We start from the raw sequence: 26,389 nt of genomic DNA, 5'->3' as shown, positions 1-26,389 counted from the left end.
CATTTTTGTGTTTTTACTACAATCACAGTGTCTGCAGATTTTCACATTTCATTCCATATTCCAGGCCATATATCATTTAATGTTTCTATGTTTTAATGCTCAAAAAGATTAACATTAGCTAGTGAAGGAAGTTAAATCTAATGAGCATTTAACTTTTCCAGGTCTCATCTGGCATGGAGTGGACATAAAGAAATGCTCATTTAACAGCCCTGAAATGTGACTCCAACTCTGTCCAAAGGTGACATTTTCAAAACCCCTCTTTATATTTCATTAAGATTATATACATTTATTTTACAGAGGACCCTTCCAGGAAATAAGTATGGAGGTATTTGTCTAATTGGTTTAGGTGAGATTAGCATTTTTTTGACATTAAAATGTTATTACAAACGTAGAAATGTACTTTATTTGATATATTTTTATGTTCATTACTACAAAGTCAAAGATGGTGCATGTTAAAAGTAAGATACATACCAATATGGACAGTCCTTCAGAATTATCTCTGGAACAGGCCAACATCAATGGTGTATTTTTAAGATCTCCTTCCAGGTTCAGATCTGTAGATCTGTGCAAGGCAAGTGCCTCAGGGGAAATAATAAAATCACTCAAACAAAATAAAATCTGCAAAATACTTGGGAGTTGATTTACTTTCAATAGTTGAAAACACCGACTTTGGTTCAGTCATGACCTCCAGTGATAACATTGTGGTGTTTGCACATTCTTCCCTGAGACTGGCTGGTTTTCTCTGGCTCTTCTGATTCCCTCTCACATCCCAAAAACATCAGGTTAAGTATGTTAAATGGCCACTGTAAATTACTCCTGGTGTGTGACGGAGCCAGGGTGGGAGAGGGAGGAGTTGATAGGAATGTGCAGAGAATAAAACAGGTTAGTGCAGATATAGTATCAAAATGAGTGTTTGACAGTCAAGACAGCTTTTGTGGGCAGAATGGCTGATTTCTGTATTGTATTTCTCTATGACCTGGGATCACAGTCACAAGAAAGAAACAGAGTAGAGCATTTAGATCAGCGATGTTGAGAAATATCTTCATTCGCAGGGTAGGTAGATAAATTTTCAGACCCAAGGGACACCAGGAGAGGAAAAGATAAAAGATTATCAAGATTGTATTGGCCAGCAGAACAGGCTTGTAAAATTGCATGACCTACTTTTTTAGGTTTTTCTTTCTGAGTGAACTTGGATATTCTGCAGATAAATAAGATTAGTTGATATGATTATGTGATTATAAATTATATGGTTGAAAATCTAACTATTGCATCACTGCTGGTGTTATTTGAAGAATGTTTACATTGGGGAAAAAGTTCTAGAGAGTACAAAAAATGTCACAAGATAAGGGTTTCAAGGTTGCTAAATTACTCAAAAAAGTGAACAAAATTACTCTGTTCCAGGATGTTGATTTTCATCAACACAACTCTATTTTTGTAGTCATGAAAGCAGATTTCTTGTTCTTTGCATTAGCAAACTCAGAAGGAATGGAATGCAGTAACATGCTTGGAGCATCATTGTGCTTCCTTAAGAAATAGCAATCTTGGAGCTGATTTCAATTTGCATTGCTTTTGGTCCAATGTACCCAAAATGCTCCGACTAACACAGTAAAACTCAGAGGATCTGTTATCAGATTTCAGAAATATAATTCATCAGGTAACTGCAATTACTGCTTCACATCTGTCATATGTCTCTCCAGTTGCTGCCTGAGTTTCTGAGGATTTATAGAACTTGCTGTTATAATTCATCTGCATTAATCGGAATCACTAAATCGGTATTCTGTGATAGGGGTGAAAACTTGAACCCAAATCCAATTTTCTGCAATCCAGCCAACAACTTTACAACATCAAAGGATAAAAACTCTTGTTTTTGAGACGATTATAAATATACATTTGGTTTCTTTCTCACCCTAAAGATTGGCAGTCATGTTCACTGGTGTCAACATCTAATGGTTATAATTGCTCTGCTCCTATCTTAAATTGTCCATATCTAAATTCTGTGAAAATATTTGAAAAGAACAAGATTAATTTAATCCCATTAGATTAATGATACTGTGTTGATGCTGAACCACTTTAATGTAGCCTTTATAATTTACATTAATCACTGGTAAAACTTTCCTCCAAGGCATTGGCAGCTCTGCTTCCAAATTTCAAGCTACATTGCTTTTGGTCCATTGTTCCCAAAACCCTCCTACCAAGACAGTAAAACTCAGATGATCTCTTATTGGATATTAATTCATCAGGTATTGTTTGCAGGGCTCCCTTACAACTGATCAAAGCCCCAGTTCCTGCATTCCCCTCCTACTTATGGTTGCTATTTTATGAACATTAAATATTCTAATTAAGTGAGGATTGTTATTAATAATTTACATTTGACAATGCTTAGAGCATTGTGTTCAGTTACGGACTGACGGTACGCATGAAAAATGTGGAGCTGAAAAAGATGTGATTTTCATCAGGCAGTATTTCTGGAGTGAAGGTTGTTTCTTCTTTTGTCAACCCTTTTCCCTTGGTCACACAACTATCAAAGTAGCTACTGTATAAGGTACTACCCACACCAAAACAGTAACATAACCCAAGTAGATTTCTGAAGCTACCACCTGCTTGATGGCTTACCTGAAAACTGTGTAGGATGCAAATGGTAAGGGTAATTTGTCCCTTGAAGTAATTGAACAGGTTATCACCAACATGCATTATAATTATAGTTATAAAATTTTATTAGCTTACCTTCACCACTGCATTATGATTTAAAGCCACAGCAAGATGAAGTGGTGTAAACTGTGTATTGTTCAAGATGTTGGGGTTTGCACCTTTGTCAAGTAGAACTTGTACCACCTGCGCTTCATTTTTTTCTGCAGCCCAGTGCAAAGGTGTATTTCCATTACAATCAATGACATTTAGAACTAGGAAAAGAAGTGAAACTCAATGTAGTGTAATGTAAAAATATACTTCCTTGATTAGATTAGAGATCATGAAACATTTCTCAGATGATTTTACACAATTAATGATTTTACTGGAGTTTTTCAGGGCCATGGTCTTATGCTCAGTACAGCTGAGCTTCATTTTGGAGCACACATTTATTCTTTCTATAACACATGAAATAACAGCAGACTGGTGTGGACTTGCTGTACAGGCCACATCAATGGACAGCAGCTTCCATATTGTCTCCAATTTAATTCAGCTGAAATTAGCCAAAGGACCAAAGATTTTAAAATCAAACACAATCTCATTTTCACAACTTCTGATGCAAATTTACAAAGCATTGGTCAAGAAGCGAGTACCCCACACAAGACCCACCCCAGATAAAAGAGTCTCCACAAGAAACTAATTTCCAAGATTGACCAGGATTTAGAGACTCTTAAAATTAAGTTCAAATTTATTGTCAGAGTATAAACACAACATCACAAACAACCCTGAAATTCCTTTTACTGTGGGCCAGGTTGTATTTCTACTTATCGGTTGTGTGTAAACTGTACTGAAGAAAAAGATATGTATTCAAAAGAAAGAAATGTAAAGCAAGAGAAATATAGAGTGACTGTAAAAATACAGAAAAAATATTCAGTAATATATAATATGAAAAGTAATAATCCAAAAATGAGCCTCTGATTGAGTCTGTCATTTCGGAGTCCGATGGTGGAGGAATGGCAACTGTTCCTGAACCTGGTTATATGAATCATGTGGCATCTACACCTCTTTCCAGATGACACATCGAGAGCAGAGCATGTCCTGAGTGGTGTGGATGTTACGATATCGACCAGCAGCAGTAGAAAAAGTAGCAAGACATGGTATCTTCAAAAGAATAATTTTTATGAATAATATAACATTTCTTACTTTACTCTAAACTTAAACCCACGACGCAAGTGTGTGTGTGTGTGTGTGTGTGTGTGTGTGTGTGTGTAGCAGACCCCAAACCATTACAAAGTGGCCATTTTTTCTAAACCCATTTTATCCTGTATTCCTCCCTTGACAAGGAGAATACAATAGCATTTCTTTTCTTACAGAATGTTACTGCATTTCTGACCAGATAAATCTGGTTGAATACTTAAAATGTAGCTTTTCAAATACCTTTAATCACATAGCTTGCTTTGATCATCACTGGCTCTTTTTCTAAAACCTCAACTCGACAGTGGTCTCTGACTTGTCTTTACAGGCCATGAGCAAATGGCTGTTTGTTTGAACAGATGTTCTTCTATGCAGACATTCAATGTCTCAGGATTTCAATCATAAGTCTTTTATGGCTGTTTACAGCTCTCACCTGAACAATAAGTTTCTTCATCTCCCACTTGACGGAGCCTCGGCACCTGCTTTAAAATTAAGTAATGTTCTCTATATGTCTTTGAGTTTCCCGGTTTCTAAAACCCCCACCACAGTAACTCGCTAAATAAAATATGTTATCATAAAGATTAATAATAACACAAGTCTGTCACAGTGGATCCTTGATGATTGCTGCTTCCCTTCTACAGCATTGTACTGTGTAGATTTTCTCGATGGTGGGGATAGTTTTGTTTGTAATGTACTGGAATATGTCCACTCCCTTTTTCAGGGATTTCCGCTCAAGCCAGGCCAGGATGCAGCCAGTCAGCATACTTTCCACCACACATTTGCAGACATTTGCCACGATTTATGATGTCATACCAATCCTCCGCAAACTCCTGAGGAAGTAGAGGCGCTAATGTGCTTTCTTCACAGTGACATTAGTGTGTTGGGTCCAGAAAGATCATCTTTGAGATAGTGACTTCCAGGAATTTAAATTTGCATGCCCTCTTCATCTCTGATCTCCAATAATCAATGAATCGTGCACCTTTAGTTTTTCCTTCCTACTGTCAACAATCAGCTCCTTGGTTTTGGTAACATTGAGGGAGAGGTTGTCAGTACTCTCGACTTATTACCGAAGGATTGGTCGTATTTCAAAATTGATGTAAGTCAGAATTTTGCCTGCACACATGGAGTCTTAAAGAAAACTTTTTAATCATATGTTATTTTATTGTAGATTTGATGATAACAACTTAAAGCTTACTGAATTTGTCAATCAACCTTGGCAAATCTTTCCAATTCTGGTCCATGTTTACCTGGTTAGTCAGTGTTGCGTGGTCCCAGGACCATAGGTTGGGCATGGCCATCTTGTTTTTTGAAAATTTTATTTTTTATTTGCATCAATACGTACATATAAATTCTTCATCATAATACAATATAATAAAATTATATTTAAATTTTTCTTTTTATCCACCCTCCCTCCCCTTCCCCAAAGAAAAAGAAAAGAGAGAAAAAAGAGAAAACACCTGAAATTATTTATCATTCACTATTCATATATTCTTAACATAATATTCTATCCTGTACATATTAATTGGGAGGTGTGAGCATGGCCATCTAGATTCCTGTGTGTATGTGTGAGTCTTCGATTGCCACATGCATGATGGGTTTGCATATTGGAGTCTGGTTGGTGCATGCACGAGGGTTAAGCACCCCAACAATATTGAATTTGTGTCCTTAACTCTCACACATGGACCAACCGATCTCCAATATGCCTTTCCACTCAACTTAGATACACTAATGTTGTGTCCGGATTGTACCATCAGAGATCGTAATAAACACTAGAAAGGCTTGTAATTTTAACAGCACGTTTCTTTATTTATATTCAGATACTGGGTTGCATATGTGTCTCACTGCACATGCACCACTCTTAAGCGTGATGTGGCTCTTACAGTATAGTGTTCATGCTCTAGCATAAAATAGTCCCAGGTTTCCTCAGTGTGGCATGGGAGTGGGTAGGTGGAACTAGTGGAGTTTTATGTAAACCAGTGCAGATTAGAAGGGCCGATATGGGCTGTTTCCGTACTGCAAATTGTTATATGGTTATATAGTTATACACTCTGTCCCCTCTTCCAGATCATTAACGTATATTGTGAACAGTTGAGGGCCCTGCACCGATCCCTGCAGCACTCAACTCACCACTGATTGCCAACCAGAAAAAACACCCCTGTATCCCAACTCTATGCTTTCTATTCGATAACTAATCCTCTATTCATGCTAATACATCATCCCCAACTCTATGCATCCTTATCTTCTCTTTGTTTTTTATGCAGCATCTTATCGAATGTCTTCTGGAAATCCAAGTAAATCCATCTACTCTATCTATCGTGCTTGTTATATCCTCAAAGAGCTCCAGTAAGTTTATCAAACAGGACCTGACTTTGTTGATCCCATGCTGCATCTGCCTGATGGATCCATTTTGTTCTCGATGCCTCACTATTTCTTCCTTAATGATAGCTTCAAGTATTTTCCCAATCACAGATGTTAAACTAACTAGCCTTTAGTTTCCTGCCTTTTTCCTACATTATTTTTATATAATTCACTGTCTTCCACTTTCCATGCTTGATTTTGCATAATTTCAGACATTGAACGGCTACCACTTACGAGTCCTGTAAGTTAGAATATTGAAATATTTCCCCTTTTACGTTGTTGCACATTATAATGTAAGAATACCCCTTTCTTTCACCTTCCATCACACATCATCTTTTACCTTCAAAGTTAGCACATCCAATAATCAATGTCAAGATGTCAATGTGACCTGCTCCAGCAGCATAATGCAATGGAGTTGATTTCCGTTCATCCATTCTGCTCAGGCAGTCATGGTCTTCCTCAATTAACTTTTCAATCAGTGATATATCACCATTGTCAACCAGCTAAGAGATAAAATTAAAGGTTTTTTTAATACCTATTTGCACAAAAAGAGCTAAATCTTTTCATCTGTTGGTGGAATTCAAATATTTGCTGAGATTAAATCTGAATTATTGCTGTAATATGAATGATTTATTTTAACAAACACTAATTTCAAGATTTTATTCAGTCAATCATTTAATATTTTTCAGTATTTCATTCAATTACCTTAAATATGCCCATACTCCTCTGCGAAGTTAATTCATCCATATTTTGTATTGATGAATAAGAACAAATGCTTTGTTTCCCTCTTGCTTTAACACTTTCCATTTTTACTTGACAAATAATTGAATTTATTTTCCTCAGTGCAATTCAAATGCCTTTTAAAGAGACAGAAACATTAAAAATTATTTATAAAGCAATAAGAAATATAGCAATTTGTTAGTAATGATATAATTAATTAGTGAAAATACTCTCATCATGGGGGAGTCACGTAGCGTGAATTCCAGAACTCCAGAAATAATAGGTGAGAATAGTCGAAAAGGAACCAAAAGAACAATAGAAAAGTGCCAAAAAAAGTGACTGGAAGAGGATTAAACCTTATAAAAAAGGGGAAGAAAGGAAAAAAGGCAATCCAGAAAGAAATAGCAACCCCAGCGCACCATGAAGACCAGGAGAGGCGGCCTCGTAGCAAAGAAAATGACGGAGCCTGTTCAAGGCACCTACAAGAAGAAAGAAATGACCTACCTGAACATGCTACTGAGTCGAAAGACAATGGGACCCGCTCTTCAGCAGGCCCAGGGAAAAATACAGACATCGCTGTGGGAGACCTGATGCCTACACGTCAAGATGAGTCCTCCAGGCGGCGACAGGAACAGGCTGAGAAAGGCGGTGATGGGGAGAACGTCATGGAGGAGGCCTGACCTGAGACCCCGGAGCAATGTTGAAAAGTTAGAGAATGATAGAGACACGGGATTAAGGACAGGCAAAAGATTTGGGACAAACTAGATATGCTGAAAAAATTTAATAGGAAAAATAATATAAAAATTGTAAGGCTTAAGGGGGGGAAGGAAGGGAAAGACCCCATTCTGTTTTTTAAAGGGTGAATCCCTGAGATATTGGCAATGGAGAGGAACTTCAGGTGGAAGGGGCCTATCGGAACCCATTCTTAAAGCAGGGCTGGGACAGAGGCCCTGTTTGGTCCTCATAAAGCTCCGAACATTACAAGATAGAGAACAGATCCTCCACGTGGTGGCGAGGTGCACAAAGCAAAGAGGTGCCCCATTAGAAGTAGAGGGGGAAGAAGATGGAGGGAATTTGATAAGGCAAAAAAACTTTTAAAATAAGGATATTGGTTTTGCATTGCTATATCCGCCGACTTTGAAGGTGTTTCTGCCATGGCCGCGGTGGGGGAGGGGGGAAATGATGTGGGAGAAGAAGTTCTTCCCAGAAGCTAAAAAGGCAGTAAGGTCTGCTAATAACCAGCTGCAGCCCAGGAGGATCCCCAAGGAAGATAAAGGGATGGAGGGTCAATGACAAGAAGGGATCTGGCTGTACATAATGGATATACTTGTTTATCATAAATTTTGTAATTTTAAAGAGGAAAGATATGTGAGGAGCTTTGAGGTGGCAGAGGAGGTGGTGAGGGTTGGATGGGTGCCATAGGCATGCTCCTGATCAGAAGGGAGTTGGCTCCAATGCTCGGGACAGGAGCACCAGGAACGGTAGCAGAAAACATAGCTAGACTGCTCAATATAATACACCTTGCACAGTCAGGGGCGGACCCAGGAGTGGCTGTATCCCTGGATGAGGAGAAGACCATTGATAAATTGGAGTGGGATTTTTCAGTTCAAGGTAATGGAAAAATTTGGATGAGGTCAAACGTTTATTAATTGGATAAGGACACTATATTATAAACCCCAGGCTAATTCATCACAAGCATGCAGATGTCTGCAGTGTTCCAACTAAGTATATCTAGTAGCCAGGACTTCCCTCTGTCCCCAGCTCTATTCATACAAGCTATTGAGCCATTGGCAGAATCCATTCGGTGGGATCCAGGCATAAAAAGGTTCAGGTGGGCCAAGTGGAACACAAAATCAACCTAGTTGGTGATGATGTGTTAGTATATTTGATGGGCCCTGGGGAGGCCATTGGCCAGGCTAAGGACAACACTGGAGGATTATGGGAAGGTATAAAATAAATTTGAACAGAAGCGAGATCATGACTTTGACAAAAGGGGATTATAGACCTTACCAACAGGGAAGCCAATTTAAGTGGCCACTGGAAGGCATTAAATACCTGAGGATAAATATGGATAAAGACCAACACGATGTACATAAACTAAATTATCTCCCCTTTCTCTGGAAGATTGAGGAGGACCTGGCTAGATGGAAAACTCTGCCCATAACATTAGTGGGCGGAGTTAGCAGTGTGAAAATGAAGGTGATGCCAAGACTACAATATTTTTTTCAAACATTGCCCTTTTTGTTGCCCCAGTGCTTCTTTAAGATGCTCAATGGATGTGTCAAAGACTTTTTGTGGAATGGTAAGGTGTCTAAAATCTCCATGGAAAAGTTGACATGGGAATATAAATTGGGGGGGCTTAAAACTTTTTTAAAAAATTACTGGGCATCCCAGGTGAGGTTTATCACCTCATTTATTTAGGGAGGGGTTCCCCATTCTTGGGCACAACTTGGGCTACATGCGATAGGGGCAAAGATAGCAGGAGAGTTTATATACAATGGGACATTAAATGAATGTTTTTAAAAACAGATAACCTCTAATAAAATGTGTGCCAGACATGCCAAAGAATAAATCAACGTATTGGATTAAAGACAGGAATATCTCCTAATGCCCTTGACTCATTACAATTTAATACCCATAACTCTCAGTGATAAGATCCTGGACACCTGGTGCTAGAAGGGGGTCAGGTGTATTGAGGATTGTTACCATCAAGGAGAGCTCATATCATTTGAGCAGTTGAGGACCAAATATGAATTACTGAACAGAACATTCTTCTGCTTTCTGTAATTAAGATCATTCCTAAGGGACAACAATGACCCTGTCTGACTGTAGAGACATGGAGAGTATAATTTGAAAGGAGAACATGTGTAAATTTATCTCTAAAAAATATTTCATATTTCAAAGTGAGAGCCTGAAGCTGGGCTTACACTGGTTGAGGGGAAGATGGGAGTTGGACTTGGGCACAACAATTGATGAATAATGGTGGGAAGACTTGTGTTTGAAAAGCATGATGGGATTGTCAATGCCAGACAATGCCAGATAATTTCTTGCATCAGTTGTACCTCACATTAAAAAAATTACACAAGTCAAAGTTAGAAATGTGCTTTAGATGTGGTGTGGAGGTTGGAACCTTTGTCCACTCCAACTGACTGTGTACAAAGGTGAGATCCTTCTGGGATGACCTGGGGGACATTCTGAAAAAAATTACAAATGTGGATTTTCCACAGGTTTCGGAGTTGTACTTTCTGAGAGACAATGGGGAAGTACAGTTTAGACTGTCCAAACATGAAATTCAGTTCGTGAAGGTTACTTTGTCAGTAGCCCGGAAGTGTATAGCAGTTATGTGGAAGTCCAACTCCCAGTTAAATATTGCACGATGGAATATGGAAGTACAGTGTTGCATTCTCCTGGAGAAAATCACTTACAATTCCTTCAGTCCCTGTTGTTGTTGTGCTGACATATATAAACCTTTAAAAGGGACTGTGGGAAAGTGCAAACAATATATAGAAATAGCTGACAATATTTAAACAGGGTGGGAACGTTGGTAGCGCTTTAGTGCACAATTTATATAGCCTGGGAAAGTTGGTAGCACTAACACGTACAATTAATAATTACTGTGGGAAAAAGCGATGGTGGACCTGCCCTCCCAGAATTCCTTGCAGCAGAGAAAGTGCTGTTTGCCCAGCTGCATGCATGGAGCCTTCATAGAGGGATTTCTCTGTCGAATGGAATTTTGGGAAGTCAGGTCTGTCATTGCTTTTTTCCCCATGGTCTTTATAAATTGTGCACTACAGTGCTACCAACTTTCCCACACTTTTTAATAATTGTCTGCTATTGATATTTATTGTTATTTATTTCCTCTCTCGCTCTCCCCCACAGCAACCTTCCCATGGCAAAAATAATACCTTCATTTGAATCTTTTCTTCCTTCACGTTCCTGCACTCATGCAAAAACTTGGGTCATTTCAATCCCACAATGCAGTTATCCATTTCACACTTGCCTGATTGTAACGCCAGCATCTGCATACACCTAGGATTGTACTAGAAGTCAAGGCTGTCAATCCCTAGTGTGAGATGACTTCATCTGACACCACCATTGAGCTGATTTTGCTTTCACACTAGGCACTTTAAAGGCTGATTGGTGGTTAATTCCTAGGGTCATTTGCAAGTGTAAAGTGTGAATTGTGGGATGTAGCGCAGACAAGGTGTTTTCTTTTCCCACCCAATTTTATTTAACATCTGAGGTTCTCTAGCCTTGAGGGGTTTGTTGATTTCACTGGTATTTATGTGGTTTTTGTATTTTTATATTTATATATTTTTGTATTTGTATAATATAAAGGATGGGGAGGGGAGGGTGCCAGGTGGGGGAGAGGAAATGGATTCTGTAAATCATATTGCATGGAAAAAGAATGCAATGTATAAGTTGTTAAATTTACATGAGTCTTTGAAAATCAAAAATAAAATATTAAAAAAATACTCTCATCATTTTGCTGTGGCAGAAGTTCATGCCCATCGATCCATATTTGCTTTAAGTGTAATAGATTCAGCTAATTCCACTCCCCGCCCTCTCTCCGAGGCCATTTCTCTCAGATTCTTGACAAATTCTCTTTTAAATGATGCAATTGAAAATCATCTTTGCTGCTACCCTTGGCTGTATATTCCAGAACTTTTGTCTTCACTCTATTTCTTCATAATCTTATAACCATGGGTGGCACGGTTAGTATAGCAATTAGCACAATGTTATTACAGCACTAACGGCCCAGGTTTGAATCCAGCGCTGAGTGTAAGGAACTAGTATGCCTCCCCATTTCTGCATGGGTTTCCTCCAGGCACTCCGGTTTCTTACCACCCTTCAAAATGTACAGGGGTTGTGGGAAGGGCCTGTTAATGTGCTATATGTCCACATTTTAAAATTTTTGGAAAAAAAATAAACTTAATTTTGAATTAAATATCTTGAAAACGAAAGTATTAGTATGCTCCCATAGCATCTCAAAGACAACACAATTAAAGCCACCAAAATCAATAGTCTGGAGAAGTAATAATTAAATAAAGATCAGCTAGATCAACTAGAATAACCATTTACAATAGTATACTAAACACCACATAAAATATTCCTGACTTTCAGCAGGAGCCATATAATAGATAGAATATTTACATTTAAAGGATGTAGAGCAGACTTCACCTTGGCATTTTCAATAGCATAATAGATGGAGGGATTTAGTGAGTAAGGCAGCTTCTGTGGAGGGAAATGGAGAGTTGGCATTTCTCGTCAAGACTCTTCAATGAAATCTGGAATGTCGACTCTCCATTTTACTCCACATTTTACTGCCTGACCTGCTGAGTCCCTCCAGGATATAGCATCAGGAATCTCTTGTGCCTCTATTTGCAAAAGCATGTTCATCAGTTGAAAGGTCAAGGAGAACAGATGCATGGAACTAACATGACAGTAGAACTCCATTAATCCAACCATTTGTTGGTGCTGGATTTTCCCAACTATCAGATTTTTTATCAATATTCATATACATTTTAACTTACATTTTTTTAAAGATGCTTAAAACCAGTAACATTTAACTTAACCCATGAATTTCAAGGGAATTCTGCTAAAAGAATCAAGTGAATTTGTGAATACACATGTATGTAATGTGTGTATGTTCCGGAAAATTCTTTGCTTTAATAATCATTCACTTCTCCAAGTTCACCAGTATCAGGAAATTCTTATACTGTGCACAGAATTTAGCATATATGAATTTTCACCAGGCTCTGGTGCTTAAAGATAATTGGTTACCGCTCAGGAAAGTTCCTGTTGGTTTCAGAGAGAGATTTTTTGCTCGTTGGACACAAACTGATTCCCTCCGATTAGCCACTTCAGTGTCCTGCCGAAGAAACTTGCCCCATCAGGGTTTTCCAAATGATGAAGAGGTTTTGCAAACGAGACTCTTGGAGTTTGCAAAGGTGGAATAACGGAAGAATTCAGCCACTGAAGTTGGAATTCGAGGGCCAAACCCATCGGGACCATTGCCTGAAGAGGGCGCACAAAATCAGTGAACCCGTGCAGACTTGAAAGGCCAACATGGCCTGTTTCTGCTCCGTAAATGGTTATATGGTTATATGGTTACTAGATCCAAAGCCCCCATAAGTTGCCAGAGGCGGTTGCAACCCAGCCACAGCAAGTGGTCAGAGAGCAGTGGAACCAGATCCTGGAGAACGATTGGAGGCATGGGCTCCAGAATTCCAGTGAGCCTCAGCAATGGGCAGAGGACGCTGAAAATGGGAAGATGGGGAGTGGTTGAGAAACCAATAAGAGGAAGGGAGTGTGGAAATGGGGAGCCAGTGAACAGAAAGGGCAGATGGAAATAGGATGCTGGTAAGCATAAGGGGGCATAGAAATCAGGGTCCATGTGAAGGCTCAGATAGCACAAAAATTGGGGTCCTAGAAAATGCCACAGGTGTGGGATCCTGGAGAGTGATCAAAGAATGCAGAAAATGGGGTCTTGATGAGTGTTCAGACCACACAGGAACCTGGGCCTGGACTGTGCAAACATCACTTGGTGAGTCAGCTGCTAAATCATCAGGATTTCCAAATGGCTGGACAGCAGTGTATCATAGTTTTTTTTTTCCTATACGACCAAATTATATTTAGAATTTAAATATCTCTGATGAGAGGCCAAAATCCTGGAACTTACTATGAAAAGGCACTATGGAATATTCCACTGCCAAACTGCACTATTTCAAGATGTTGCTCATCCAACCTTCTCAGGGAAGCTCAGAATTGATAATAAATCCCAGCTTCTCCTGTGACACCACATTCCAACAAAGTATTAAAAATAACAAACTTTTTTTTATTGGCTTTTGGGGTGACAGCTAATATTACAAGTTTGACTATTCTTGAAGTTAATGGCTGCACAATCGATGGGCATGAACTTCTGCCACAGCAAAATGATGAGAGTGTTTTTCTAATATTTTATTTTTGATTTTCAAGAGCTTATAACAAATCATTTAGGCTAGACAATTAAAAGTTGAAAGACAAATAAGGATTTAAGTAATATTTTATCCAAATAATTAGTACCAGATTATGCTTTAAGCAAACATAAACAAAGTTCCACATACCAACATTAATTCTGCTTTATTCCAGGAGCATTAAAAACAGTAAACCAACTCTTATGCCTCCAAAAAGAGGATGTAATATTTGGATTTGACTATACTGTGCAGGGCTAAACCATCTTAACAAGACATGGACACTCCAACAGAAGTGTTTGTTCCAATGGTGTTTCTCCAGACTGATCATGGAGGCTTCTGCAAACAAAGATGCATCTAGAGAATAATTAACAACCTGGTTAACTGTATTTAAAAATACAGTTGCCTTAAAGCAGCAACAAGCCTGAAGAAAAAGGCACCATGTTTTTTAATACATATATATTTTTTTAATGGCCTGGTTCTAAGAACCAATCTGATACCTTGAAGATTATAAGGGTTACAAATGCACAGAGGAGGAAGAAAAAATTCTTGGGGTGTTAGCAACCATGACCAGAATTTTTCAATAAGGGAATTTCCTCAACTATCTAAGACAACTTGTCTACTTTAGCCTGGGCACACTTGGATTAATGATGTAGAGGAGGATTGATTACTGTCTAATATTGGAAGGCCTAGCTGGTTACTTAATGGGAAGCTAATGGGACGATATCAATAAAGGATTGCTTGTATCTCGTGTAATTTTCCTGATGCAGTCAGCCAGCTGACAAAGGAACAAATGAGAAGCTGGCCCTAGGCCTAAGTCACTCCTAATATGAAGCCACCCAAAAGACGCAATGATGCAGTATTTTGAGGTTAAGAGGGAGTACTATTGACCTGCCACTGAGCTTCAATTTAATCAGAGACCATCCATCTCAACTTAATTGAAAACACTGAAATCCTTCCCAAAGAAACAAAGATACTGGAGGGTAGAGAATTGAAGACCATTTCCTTCCCAGAAGGAAAACATGGTATTTTTCAAGCTAACGGTGGCAAAGGTATAAATAAGGGTTTCAGCAACAGAAGGATTTTCTTTTATGTTTGGCGTCAACTAAGTACAACAAGTTATAGCCCATGGTTCGGACTTTGGTAAGTAACAGACTTTGGAAAGGTTAGTGCAAAAATAATATTTAAATAAAGAAAATAATTTAATTTTATGCCACACAGTAAATAAAGTGTATTAGGTGGATGTGAGGATAGGTCATGTTTTGCATCTGTATTATGTGGGAACTAATAGGAATTATGGCTATTATATCTGCAGTAAGTGTCCATTACTTGAGGAAGTTCAGGTCAGAGATGATAAGCTAGAATGCGATGCATCTGGATGGGTGAGAGATACCTTGAAATTTTGTTTCAAGTGGAACTCACTCATTCAGAGTCAGTTTCTACAGAACCAGTTAGTTTTGAAGAATCAAAGAGGGTGATGATGATTGGGGCAGGGATAGGGATTCAGAAGGTAGCAGTAGAGGAGCTTCATCCCTTATACTTATCCAATAATTCCCAAAGCATTTGTGACTTATATTGATAAGAGTAGAGAATCCAGTGAAGAACAAGCAGGCTGTGATTCTGTGGGATAGGGTGCTCTACAAGTTAGGAAAGTGATAAGACCTGGAATAGTGAAACATGAGACCAAAATCTGAGGTAAATATGATTCTCCCTCATCCCAAAAATTGTTATGCCTGCCCAATTCCAAATTAAGGGCACCTGCTCAGGGAAGGAGAGAAATAGAGAGGGAGGGTGAGATTCGATTGTTGAGGCCAATGTGGATACAAAAGCATAGAAAAGTTTAATAAGAAGATTGTCTTAAAGGAAAATGACCAGTTAGGCAGAAGAATAAATCTGGGCAAAAAGGAATTTAATTCATCTGACACTGAAAATGGAACTGGAACAGACGTCACTTGAATCTTGCTGGAATTAATGACTCAGCAAATCAAACAGGGAAAATGCAGGAAATTTCTGTTCCTACATTGGGTCTTCAACCTTAACTCTATTTCTCTTTCCATAGATACTATCTGATTATTGTTTCCAGCTTTTTTGTTTCTATTTTAGTATGTGCAGTTTTATTGAATTTATTGAATTTCTTATTCAATTATTCAACTAAATAGTTGAAGAAAGGGCTAAGGTGAGGATAAATAAATAAAAAGTGTAAAAGCAAGGCTTTAATGAAGGATGGTAAAATTATTAATAATAATCAGCCTGTCAAGACATTAAAGAGCATACAGTCATAAAAGTATTTCTCCAAGTAGAGTGAGTGGAAAAAAATGTTAAAATGACAATTTTGAAGGCACTTTATATAAATTCACTCAGCATTCACAAAACAAACTGATAATAGATGGGAACTGAGTGATCAGTCAATTATGCTGATGAGGTTGTTTTAGTGCTCCGATGTCAAAAAGAAATTTAGAAGAGATGGGGGAATCTGAGAAGTAACAGAAAGGATCTCCAAGAAAAAAGAGGAATTAAGATTGGAAAGTGTGAAGGAAGTTAAAGAATTTACAAGCATCATAATAATAGCTTTTCTGAACAGTGGGGCTTAAGACGACATAGAAAAAGAGTAAATTCTCAGTCAAAAGACCTTCCAGAGTAACTGAATTTAAAACTATCTCACACAAATCTTTTAAGGGCGAGGTTCATAGGGAATTTCAGCCACATTCATAAAATGGACCAAGGCTGTTTAAAAGCCCATTTAATAATCACAAATACCTGAGGTGCTAACCTTAAAGCAGTTCAAGAACAGTTGCAACTCAACTAATACAGATATTTTGATCTAAATTTTGTAAATTACCTATAGAATTGTCCCTTTGGCAGCTTGAATCTTCATAACATCAAAAGTATTGGATAGGTAGCCCTTAAACCAACATTAATTGATCAATGATTCAGGGCTCCTAAAGCAGTAACATTTGCCATGTTACTCACAGGTAGATGACCATGTATTGTAATATGCTAGCTGCTCTGTTCAGTAACTGATAGATACTTAACTTTAATAAAAGACTGTCTACAAGTCAACTCAGTGGAGTCATAGAATTGTACAGAACTGCCCTCTCAGTCCACTATATCCAAAATAAACTTTATGATCATGTATGTATATAAATCACATTTGCCCTCATTGTTTCAAGTTATGACTGTATAAATGTTTCTTAAATGTAATAATTAGATCTGATTCACCATTTCCATCTGACAGTGAGATAAACTTATCACTCTCTATGAAAAAGGCATTCCCCTCATATCTTCTTTAAAACTCTTTCCTCACCTCTTAAATGTGTACTTTTGTTTTTTCTACTTTTGCCATGGAAAAAAAAATCAAAGAAAGTTGAAATAAAAAAAAGATGTATTAAATCTAAAATAAAATCCAAAAACATGGGAAATAATCAACAGATCAGGCAACATCTGTGGAAAGAGAAGCAGAGCAAACCAGAGTTCTGAGAAAGGATCTTTAACCTGAAACATTATCTGTAGTTCTCTTTCTAGAAACAGCTTTTACCTGCTCAGTCATGACAACACTTTTGTTTTTAATCCAAGAATAAAGGGTGGCGACAAAAAATATATATTTATCCAAAATGTGTGATTTTTTTTTAAATGTCTTGTGTTTAATTGATCTTGTCATTTTTACAGTATCAAGATACAATGTCTTGCATGGTATCCAGCCAAGTCAATCCATATTTAAGTGCAAGAGGAAGTCCAATAATAAAGCAAAAGTACTGGATGTGGCATAAATAGCAATTCACAGAGTGCAGAAGATAGTTTTACAAAGACTGCAAGGCATACAAAAAGTACAGTTAAAACTGTAGGCAGCTGCCTGTAGTTCACCTCACACTAGGTGCACAGCATGTGCAGGACACTGTACAAGATGGACACTGTGGGCATGAGTGAGGGGTCAACTGATAAAACCCCAGTCGAGAGTGGAGCTCGGGAGGAGTGGCTGTTTCCCCTCCCCAGGACTCATGGTTTACTGCGTTTGCTTTAAATAAAGTGTTTGATTATTTAGTAGATCTGGCCTCCTGTGTCCTCACTGAGCACCAAACACATGCAAAAACATTGCAAGAGCATCATATTTTACCAATGAAAGTCTAAAGAGTCTGATATAAGCAGGAAAAAACTCTTTGGATCTGGAAATACATGCTTTCAAGGTCATTTATCTTCTGCCCAACAGAATGGGAAAGAAATGAATGTGACTTGGTGGAATGAGATGTTTAAGATGTTGGCAGCTTTCCTGAGACAGCAGGGGGTATAGACAGAATTGATGAAGCAGAACAAAACACACCAAAATGCTGAGGAACTCAGCCAGTCATTACAGCATCTATAGGAGACAAAGACTGATTTTTCAGGCCTAAACCCTTCTTCACAAATGAGCAGAATAAGCCAGAAGCAGGAAATATCGGAAAGTCTCAGAATTCAAACGATGGGAGAAGAATCCAGAACAACAAAAGTTGTTAATTGGATATGAGAAGGGATGAGGTAAGAGTTTATCATGTTTGTACGAAAGGAGAAGGAATGGAGAGAGAGAGATATGAAAAGGTGATGGGGAAAGGGGCGGAGGGAAGTTAAAGAAAGCCAGTGAAGTCGATATTAATTCCATCCAATTGGAGGGTGCCAAGTTGCAAGATGAGATGTTGATCCTCAAATTTATGGGTGGTCTCAGTCTGGTAGAATATGAGACCATGGACAGACATGTCGACAAGGAATGGGTTGGAGAATTGAAATGGTTGCGACTGGAAGATCCACACTATTGTGTTGGACAAAGCCAAGGTGTTCAACAAAGCGATCTCCCAGTCTGCGTCCAGTCTCTCCGATGTAGAGGAGACTACAATGGGAACACCAGATGCAGTAGATGACCCCTGAAGATTCACAAATGAAATGTTGCTTCACTTAGCAGAACTGTTTGGGACCCCGTATGATGCTGACGGAGGAGGTGTGGTTGAAAGTGCTCACAGGAGTAGGTTCCAAGGGGATAATTGGTGGGGAGAGAGGAGTGGATAAGAGAGTCATGGAGGGAGCAGTCCCTGCACAAGGCAGAGATGGGCAGAGAGGGGAATCCATGTATAGTGATGGGATCACGTAGAAGGTGGCGGAAATAGTGGAGGAGGATGTGTTGGATGCGGAGGCTAGTTGGGTGGTAGGTGAGGATAAGAGGAATCGTATCCTTGTTCAATTTTCCATCCTATTCCCTCGCTGACACGTCCTTCCATGGTCTCATGTACTGCCTGACTGAGTCCACCGATAAATCGGAGGAACAACACTTCATCTTCTTACTGGGGACCTCCAACCAAATTGCATTAATATTGACCTCTGGCTTTCATTAAATCCACCCCCTCCCCCAACACCTTTCCTTATTTTTCTCTATTCCATCTCCTTTCACACAAAAATGATAAATTCTTACCTCATCCTTTATCATATGCAATTAACTCCTTTTGTTGGTCTGATGCTTCCACAATTGTTTGAATTCTGAGATTTCCTGTTTCTGGCTTATTCTGTTTTATTCCTTGAAGAAGGGCTCAGGCCCGATGGCAATATATCTTTGTTTCCTTTTAACGCTGAAAAGACCGGTTGAGTTCCTCCAGCATTTTGGTGCTTTTATTGCAATCATTGCATCTGTAGATTTTCATATTCATTCATTGATGAAGCAGAATTTTATCTGTATGATGGGCTGACCTGCATTCACAACTTTCTGCAATTCCCATACCAGGCTGTGATGCACCTGGACAGGATACTTACTGTACAAGTTGGTAAGAGACCTCAGGAGCATGGGGAATTTCCTTCAAAGTATTCTGAGAAAGTAAAGTCTTTGGTTGCAGTATTGAGTGGTTGATCTAGAACAGGTTGTTGTTAATATTTACTTCCAATACTCTGGGCACTCCACCATCTCCTCCTCAGCACCACTAAGGCATACATGTGCTCCTACCCCACTTCCTAAATTCAATGACCAGCTCCTTCATTTTGGTGATATTGGTTTGCTGACAACATACCACCAGAATATCTATTTATTTTCTCTCATTGTTATTTGAGTTCCAGCCTTAAAAGTAGTCTAATGGTTTGTGAAGAGTTCATGTTTTAAAATATTGGCAATTAATCCACAATAGAATGGGTTTCCCATTGCTTTTTTTTTTACTTACTGTATGATTTATCTTCTACATTGGGAATAATTTTCAGATGGAAATTGGATATTGGGTCTTTGCAGACCCATTGAGTGGGAGAAGAACAGAGAATTGTTATAATTCCTTATTGTCAACAGCAGTAAGACAATAATTTATTTTTAATTTCAAAGTTTTTAATGAATTGCTATGGAAGGAGTAATAATTTCATTTCAAAGGAGAAGCATAATTGTATCAATATAAACTGTGATTGAGCTTTGATAAATATTATAGGAATGATAGTTTTACAATTTACTGAAGAGCAATGTTACACTGAAGGTATGATTTGCAAGAGCAAATTCAATGGTAAAATTAAATTTTAAACTTTGTATTCATGGTATTTTCAAGTCATTTTAGAATTCATCTCATTTCCCTGAAATGATTAAATAAATTTGGAATGTGTGCAAGTAGTTCATATTTCAAAATTGCTATTTTGTAGGGAGAAAAAGAAATTTGCCGTGGAACTACATCTCAAACCAATCATTTCATTTTATCATCTGAAAGCTTTTTGAATGTATGTGTACATTAATCCCAACTAAAATACTACACTCACAATAACAATTTGGTCTATTATCACAGTTCTTCCTGGTGACATACCAGCCCAAATCAGAGATTAGTTGATACAAGAAAAATGCTAAATTAATTATTTAAATAAACCAGCTGTATTTCCAAGTAGTTTCCATGGGTATAGAATAAATTAATAATATAATTTAATGCTGAGAACTGATGATAAAACCACATCCACATTTTTTCTGCTCTGACTTTAAAAGTTATTTTAGAATTTTGAAACCCAAGACTGTGAATTGCTTTAGAGATGAATACTTAAAACAGTTGGTATGTGTTACCCAGCATTTTCTCAAAGCATCTTAATAACAAACACCTCATAATTTATAGTAGTAAAAATAAATCCTGTTCAATTAGTTTGCAGTCTTCTATTCAAACTTGCAAATTAATCTGTCTTATTCTGAAAACCTCTAGTCTCCATTGGTTATCTCAAATAATCATGAATCATTCAGGATCTGAACTAAAGTTTGAAATGCTCAGTATTATCTTAAGATATTGATATGTAATTAAAGGGGAAGGCTCAAAGGTGACCATTATTATCAGCACAGTATATGAACATTAGGGGGAGTTGCTGTTTGGGATTGTTTTTCTTTTATTTTAACCAATAAAAACTAAATTAGCACGAATACAGCTACCACATATAAGGTGAGTGAAACACAATAGGCTGCAGGTACTGTGACTGTAGTAAACACCAAAATGCTGGAGGAACTCAGCTGGTCTTTACAGCATCTATAGGAGACAAAAATCTTTTTACATAGAGATCCAACTATACTGGCATAAAGAAGACCCATCATTAAGCTGGATTTGTTTTTTTTACATTGAACCAAACAACGCTGGCATAATTTTGCCCCAGTGTGTCATTTTGCACAGCATGCTGGCATCCTGGAAGCAAAAGAGGCATGACGTGTAACTTAACAGCGGCAGCGTCTAGTGTGATGGCTCATCCTTTTTACACAGACATCATTGCTTGCTTAAAGGCTGAATAGACAGAACAGAACAGAACAGCATGATGCAATATTCATACCTTGAAGAAAGGGCTAAAGATCTATGGCTGATGTTTTGGGCCTGAGCCCTTCTTCAAGGAAAAATCAGAAAAGGCAGAAGGAGGATATATCAGAAAGTCTCAGAATTAAACAATTGGGGAGGAATCCAGACCAATAAAAGGTGTTAATTGGATATGATAAGGAACTGGGTAGAATTTATCATGCCTGTGTGAAAGGAGTCAGGGAATGGAGAGATTATGGGGGAAGAAATAGGGGGGGGAAATTTTAATGAAAGCCAGAGAAGTTAACATTAATGCCATATGGTTGGAGGGTGCCCAGTGGAAGATGAAGGTGTTGTTCTCCAATTTATGGTGGTATCAGTCTGGCAGTGCACGAGACCATGGACAGACATGTCGGCAAGGGAATGGGATGTGGAATTGAAATGGCTGGCTACTGGGAAATCCACACTAATGCAATGGACAGAGCAGAGGTGCTCAACAAAGCGATCTCCCAGTTTGCATCCAGTCTCTCCGACTTAGAGACCACAGCAGGAGCACCGGATGCAGTTGATGACCCCTGCAGATTCACAAGTAAAATGTTCCTTCACTTGAAAGGACTGTTTGGGGCCCCAAATGGTGCTGAGGGAGGAGATGTGGGCACAAGAGGAGCATCTCCTTTTCTGATTTTTCCTTGAAGAAGGGCTCAAGTCTGAAACATCGACAATATATCTTTGCCTCCTAAGATGCTGAAAAGACCAGTTGAGTTCCTCCAACATTTTGATGTGTTTACCATATGCAAATTACCTTTAGCACCAGTTTGCCAAATGCTATTGAAAATAATTTGCAATGCATTGTAAAATAAATAGGCCTTAAGCCATTTTCCTTGATGAACATCTTCAGATACAGTGTAATCTATGTTTAAATATCTTTTTTACATTAATGGTGACAAGGACAATAATGGAGGAAAACCTGACAGGGAAACTGGGGGTTTATTCAAGGATTCTCATTGTACTTATAGAGATCAAAAAATCTGAAATTTGAGTTATCCAAAATCAATTACTATTGCTAAATATAAATAAAAGCATAAATATTATCTCTGAATTGAATCAGAAATTTAAAAAATTATAAAATCAAGCCCTAATTATCAATTGGTTAATTAGTTAGTCACTTTATGAATAATAAATAGGGTTAACTTATTCATTTATGTTTTTGTTGATTAAATTAATTGGTCAAATAGTCTTGAGCCAATCCTTTTTGAAGGTTAGTACAACTGTTTTTTTTTAATTGGTAGGTTTTGCGTTTTTGTGTTAACTATACAACTAAATATCATTGAAGCTGAACAAATATGCAAACAAATGTTGTCCTGGTTATGCAATTTTATGGATCAAAATATTCCAAGCAAAGATGTCAATTAATAGAAGTCCTGACCTAAAACCTTTCTGGCTGAGTCATTAAACTAGATCATGATTAAAGACATTCTGACCCATCAAGGAGGTGGGTTTATATCCAGACAACACAAAAGAAAACTCACTTGACTTTCCATATATTTTAATGTATTTAAAACTATTTATATGCAACAGGTGTCACCAACTTCATCAAGACCTACGTGGATGAGTGCGTGCCCATGCGCACATACCAGGCATTCCCTAACCAAAAGCCCTGAATGAATCAGAGAATTCACAACCTGCTGAGGGCGAGAACAAGGTGGTTTAAGACCAGGGATCAGGAACTTTACCAGGTCCAGGTACGACCTGTGGAAGGCCATCACTGAAGGAACTTCTGGAGGAAGGTAGAGACAAAGATAGATAGACGCCAGCTATAACAGGGAGTAGAGGCCATTACAGTCTACAAAGTGAGGGCGAACACTATAGATGGCTGTGATGCTTCATTGCCCAATGAGTAGAACACCTTCTATGCCTGCTTTGAGAAGAAGAACCAAACAGTGCCTACCAGAATCCCTGAAAAGGTGAGGACTCTGTGGTATTTGATCTCTGAGGGCAACATCAGAACATCATTCAAGAGGATGAGCCCTCGCAAGGTGTCAGGCTGTGATAACGAACCTGGCATGGTACTGAAATTCTGCAACAACCAATTAGCTGGAGTGTTCACGACATTTTCAAACTCATTGCTACAGTCAGAGGTTTCCACCTGCTTCAAAAGGGCATCAATTATCCCAGTACCCAAAAATAGTAGTGTGAGCTGCCTCAATGACTACCACCCAGAGGCACTAACTTCTACTGTGATAAAATGCTTTGATAGACTGGTCATGGCCAGAACTAACACGTACCTAAGCAAAGATATGGACCCACTGCAATTCACCCGTCATCACAATTACTTCACGGCAGTGGCAACATTGCTGGCTCTCCACGCTGCTCTGGATCATCTCAAAAACAACAATTCATATATGCGACTGCTCTTTATCGACTACAGCTCAGCCTTCAATACCATTATTCTCTCAATGCTGGTCAATGCTGGTCAAACTCTAGGCCTCTGTAGCCCTCTCTGCAACTGGATCCTTGACTTTCACATCGGAAGATCATAGTCAGTACAAATTGGAAACAACGTCTTCTCCTCACTGATTATCAACACAGGCGCACCCCAAGAATGTGTGTTTAGCCCACTGCTCTACTCATTATACACCCATTGGCCAGGTACAATTCCAATGTTATCTACAAGTTTGCCGACGATACCACAGTTGTCGGCAGAATCGCCAACAGCAATGAGGAAGTGTCCAGGAGGGAAATGGATCAGCTCGTTGAATGGTGTAATGACAAGAACCTTGTGCTCAATGTTAGCAAAACCAAGGAGATGATTGTGGACTTCAGAAGGAAGTCAGGGAATGTGACCCAGTCCTCCTCAAGGGCTCAGTAGTGGGGAGGGTCAAGAACTTCAAATTCCTGGGTGTCAACATCTCCAAGGATCTGTCTTGGAGCCTTCATATCGATGCCATCACAAAAAAGGCTTGCCAGTGGCTGTAATTCATGAGGTGTCTGAAGAGTTTTGGTATGTCATCAGAGATTCTTGTAAACCTCCCAGCTTTCTGGCTGGGAGCATCACTGCCTGGTATGGAGGCATCAACACTCAGGACAAGAATAAGCTCCAGAGGGTTGTTAACTTGGCTTGCAGCATCACAGGTGCCAGATTTCACTCATCAAGGACACCTTCACGAGGCAGTGTCTTAAAAAACAGCCTCTATCCTCAAAGACCTCCACCACCCAGGCTGTGCCCCCTTCACTCTGCTACCATCAGGAAAAAGGTTCAGGAGCCTAAAAACAAGCACTCAATGGCCCAAGGGCAGCTTCTTCCCCGCTGCCATCAGATTCCCGAATAATCAATGAACCAAAGACACTATACTACTTTTCGTGCACTATTTAAAAAAAAATCTATAGTAATGTGTAAGAGGTTTATAATATGAATATTTGTTCCACAATGCTGCTGCAAGACACCAAATTTCATGGCTTATTATTCATATGATTCTGATTCTGAAGTATCTGACCAACAGACAATTAAAATGATTCAAAGTCTTCTGACAGTGGCCAGTTGTCAAAGGTCATTAGGCCTATTAATGATATATTATGGCCAGTAATAAATCAGATCATGATGATCCTAAACCCCTGCCCAGGTTTGTCTCACAGGATTCACATCCCAGAACATTGTTCAAACACAGATGCAGAAAATGCTAACCTTCTGCACCGGAGTGCTGAGCAACAATAAATCCCCAGTGATATACCACTGAAATCCCCAATCCTTGAATGGCCTGGAGATTGGACAACGGCCACTGTCAGAAACTGTCAGTTTTAATTGTCTGTGGGTCAAATATTTAAAAATAGATTTAAATAACTTTAAAAAGCAAAGATATTAATGGGATAACACGGTTAGCGCAACACAGTTACAGTGCCAGTGACTGGTTTTGGATCCAGCAGTGTGTGTAAGGATTTTGTACATTCTCTCCCTATAGGAATGGGATTCCTCTGGGTGCTCTGGTTTCTTCACACCCTTCAAAATGCCTGTGTAATGTTTGTTAATTTGGTGTAACTGGGCAGTATGGGCTTGTAGGCCGGAAGGGCCAGTGGCCGTGCTGAATTTAATTGAAAACACATTAATGTGAATAAATGGGTAAAAAAAATGCAATTTCAACCTTGATGCAACATTTTCCACAGGGCAACAAACTCTTTCAAATAACCTGATTTGTTGTTCTTAGGTCAGACATCCTGGAGTAAAGCTAAGGGACTGAGCATACGGCCACACTTTAGTTTATCGCTCTACTGCTGGACTCATTGGTAAGTTCACAGGTGGAACAACAACACAGGATCACCAGCAGCTGGCTTCCAGCTCAGTCAACTTCCATTCCTCGTAAAGTGCATTGGCTCAATGCTTGGCTGGAATATGTCTCCATTTGTTTGAAATAATGTTGAATGGGATGAAAAAGGAAGAATATGGCACTCACTGAGAAAGAAGAGGGGAGAAGCTCTTTTGAGGAAGGAAAGAATTTTAACCATGTGACTGAGGGACACTATTCAAGTAAGAGGGGTGACATTGAGCTAGATGGAGTTAAGAGCATAAGGTGTCTGTAATTGGGCAGCAGAAGTGATTTTCACAAAATTTCTAAGCTACAAAATGGAATTCTATCAAAAATTTATCACTTATTGTGATTGAGAGGTTTCCACATGCACAACACTCTTCTAGAATGGCATCAAGGTTCTCAAATTGTATGCCCCAATTATGCATGAAAGCTTCTGTGGTGGGTGGCTTTGCATGAATGATACCATGCTCAGAATTTTCAACAGTTATACTGATACACAAATATTAAT

At 38.7% G+C, this 26,389-nt stretch overlaps 1 protein-coding gene across 1 annotated transcript in view; it reads right to left on the bottom strand.

The window, feature by feature from the left end:
* The window catches only part of LOC138755379 (transient receptor potential cation channel subfamily A member 1-like), an 85,898-nt gene extending 79,261 nt beyond the window's left edge, over positions 1–6,637 (bottom strand). The window contains exons 1-3 of the mRNA XM_069921238.1: positions 6,518–6,637; positions 2,725–2,900; positions 472–579 (exon numbers count right to left, since the gene is read on the bottom strand). Of these exons, the coding sequence (XP_069777339.1) occupies positions 472–579; positions 2,725–2,900; positions 6,518–6,611 (378 nt within the window). The 5' untranslated portion in view covers positions 6,612–6,637. The remainder of the gene's footprint in view (positions 1–471; positions 580–2,724; positions 2,901–6,517) is intronic.
* Between the last annotated feature and the right edge of the window lie 19,752 nt (positions 6,638–26,389).

The sequence above is a fragment of the Narcine bancroftii genome, chromosome 2, assembly GCF_036971445.1.
Source record: "Narcine bancroftii isolate sNarBan1 chromosome 2, sNarBan1.hap1, whole genome shotgun sequence".
NCBI lineage: Eukaryota > Metazoa > Chordata > Chondrichthyes > Torpediniformes > Narcinidae > Narcine > Narcine bancroftii.
The sequence above is the reverse complement of the archived record's forward strand: the minus strand, read 5'-3'. Positions and strand labels throughout refer to the sequence as shown.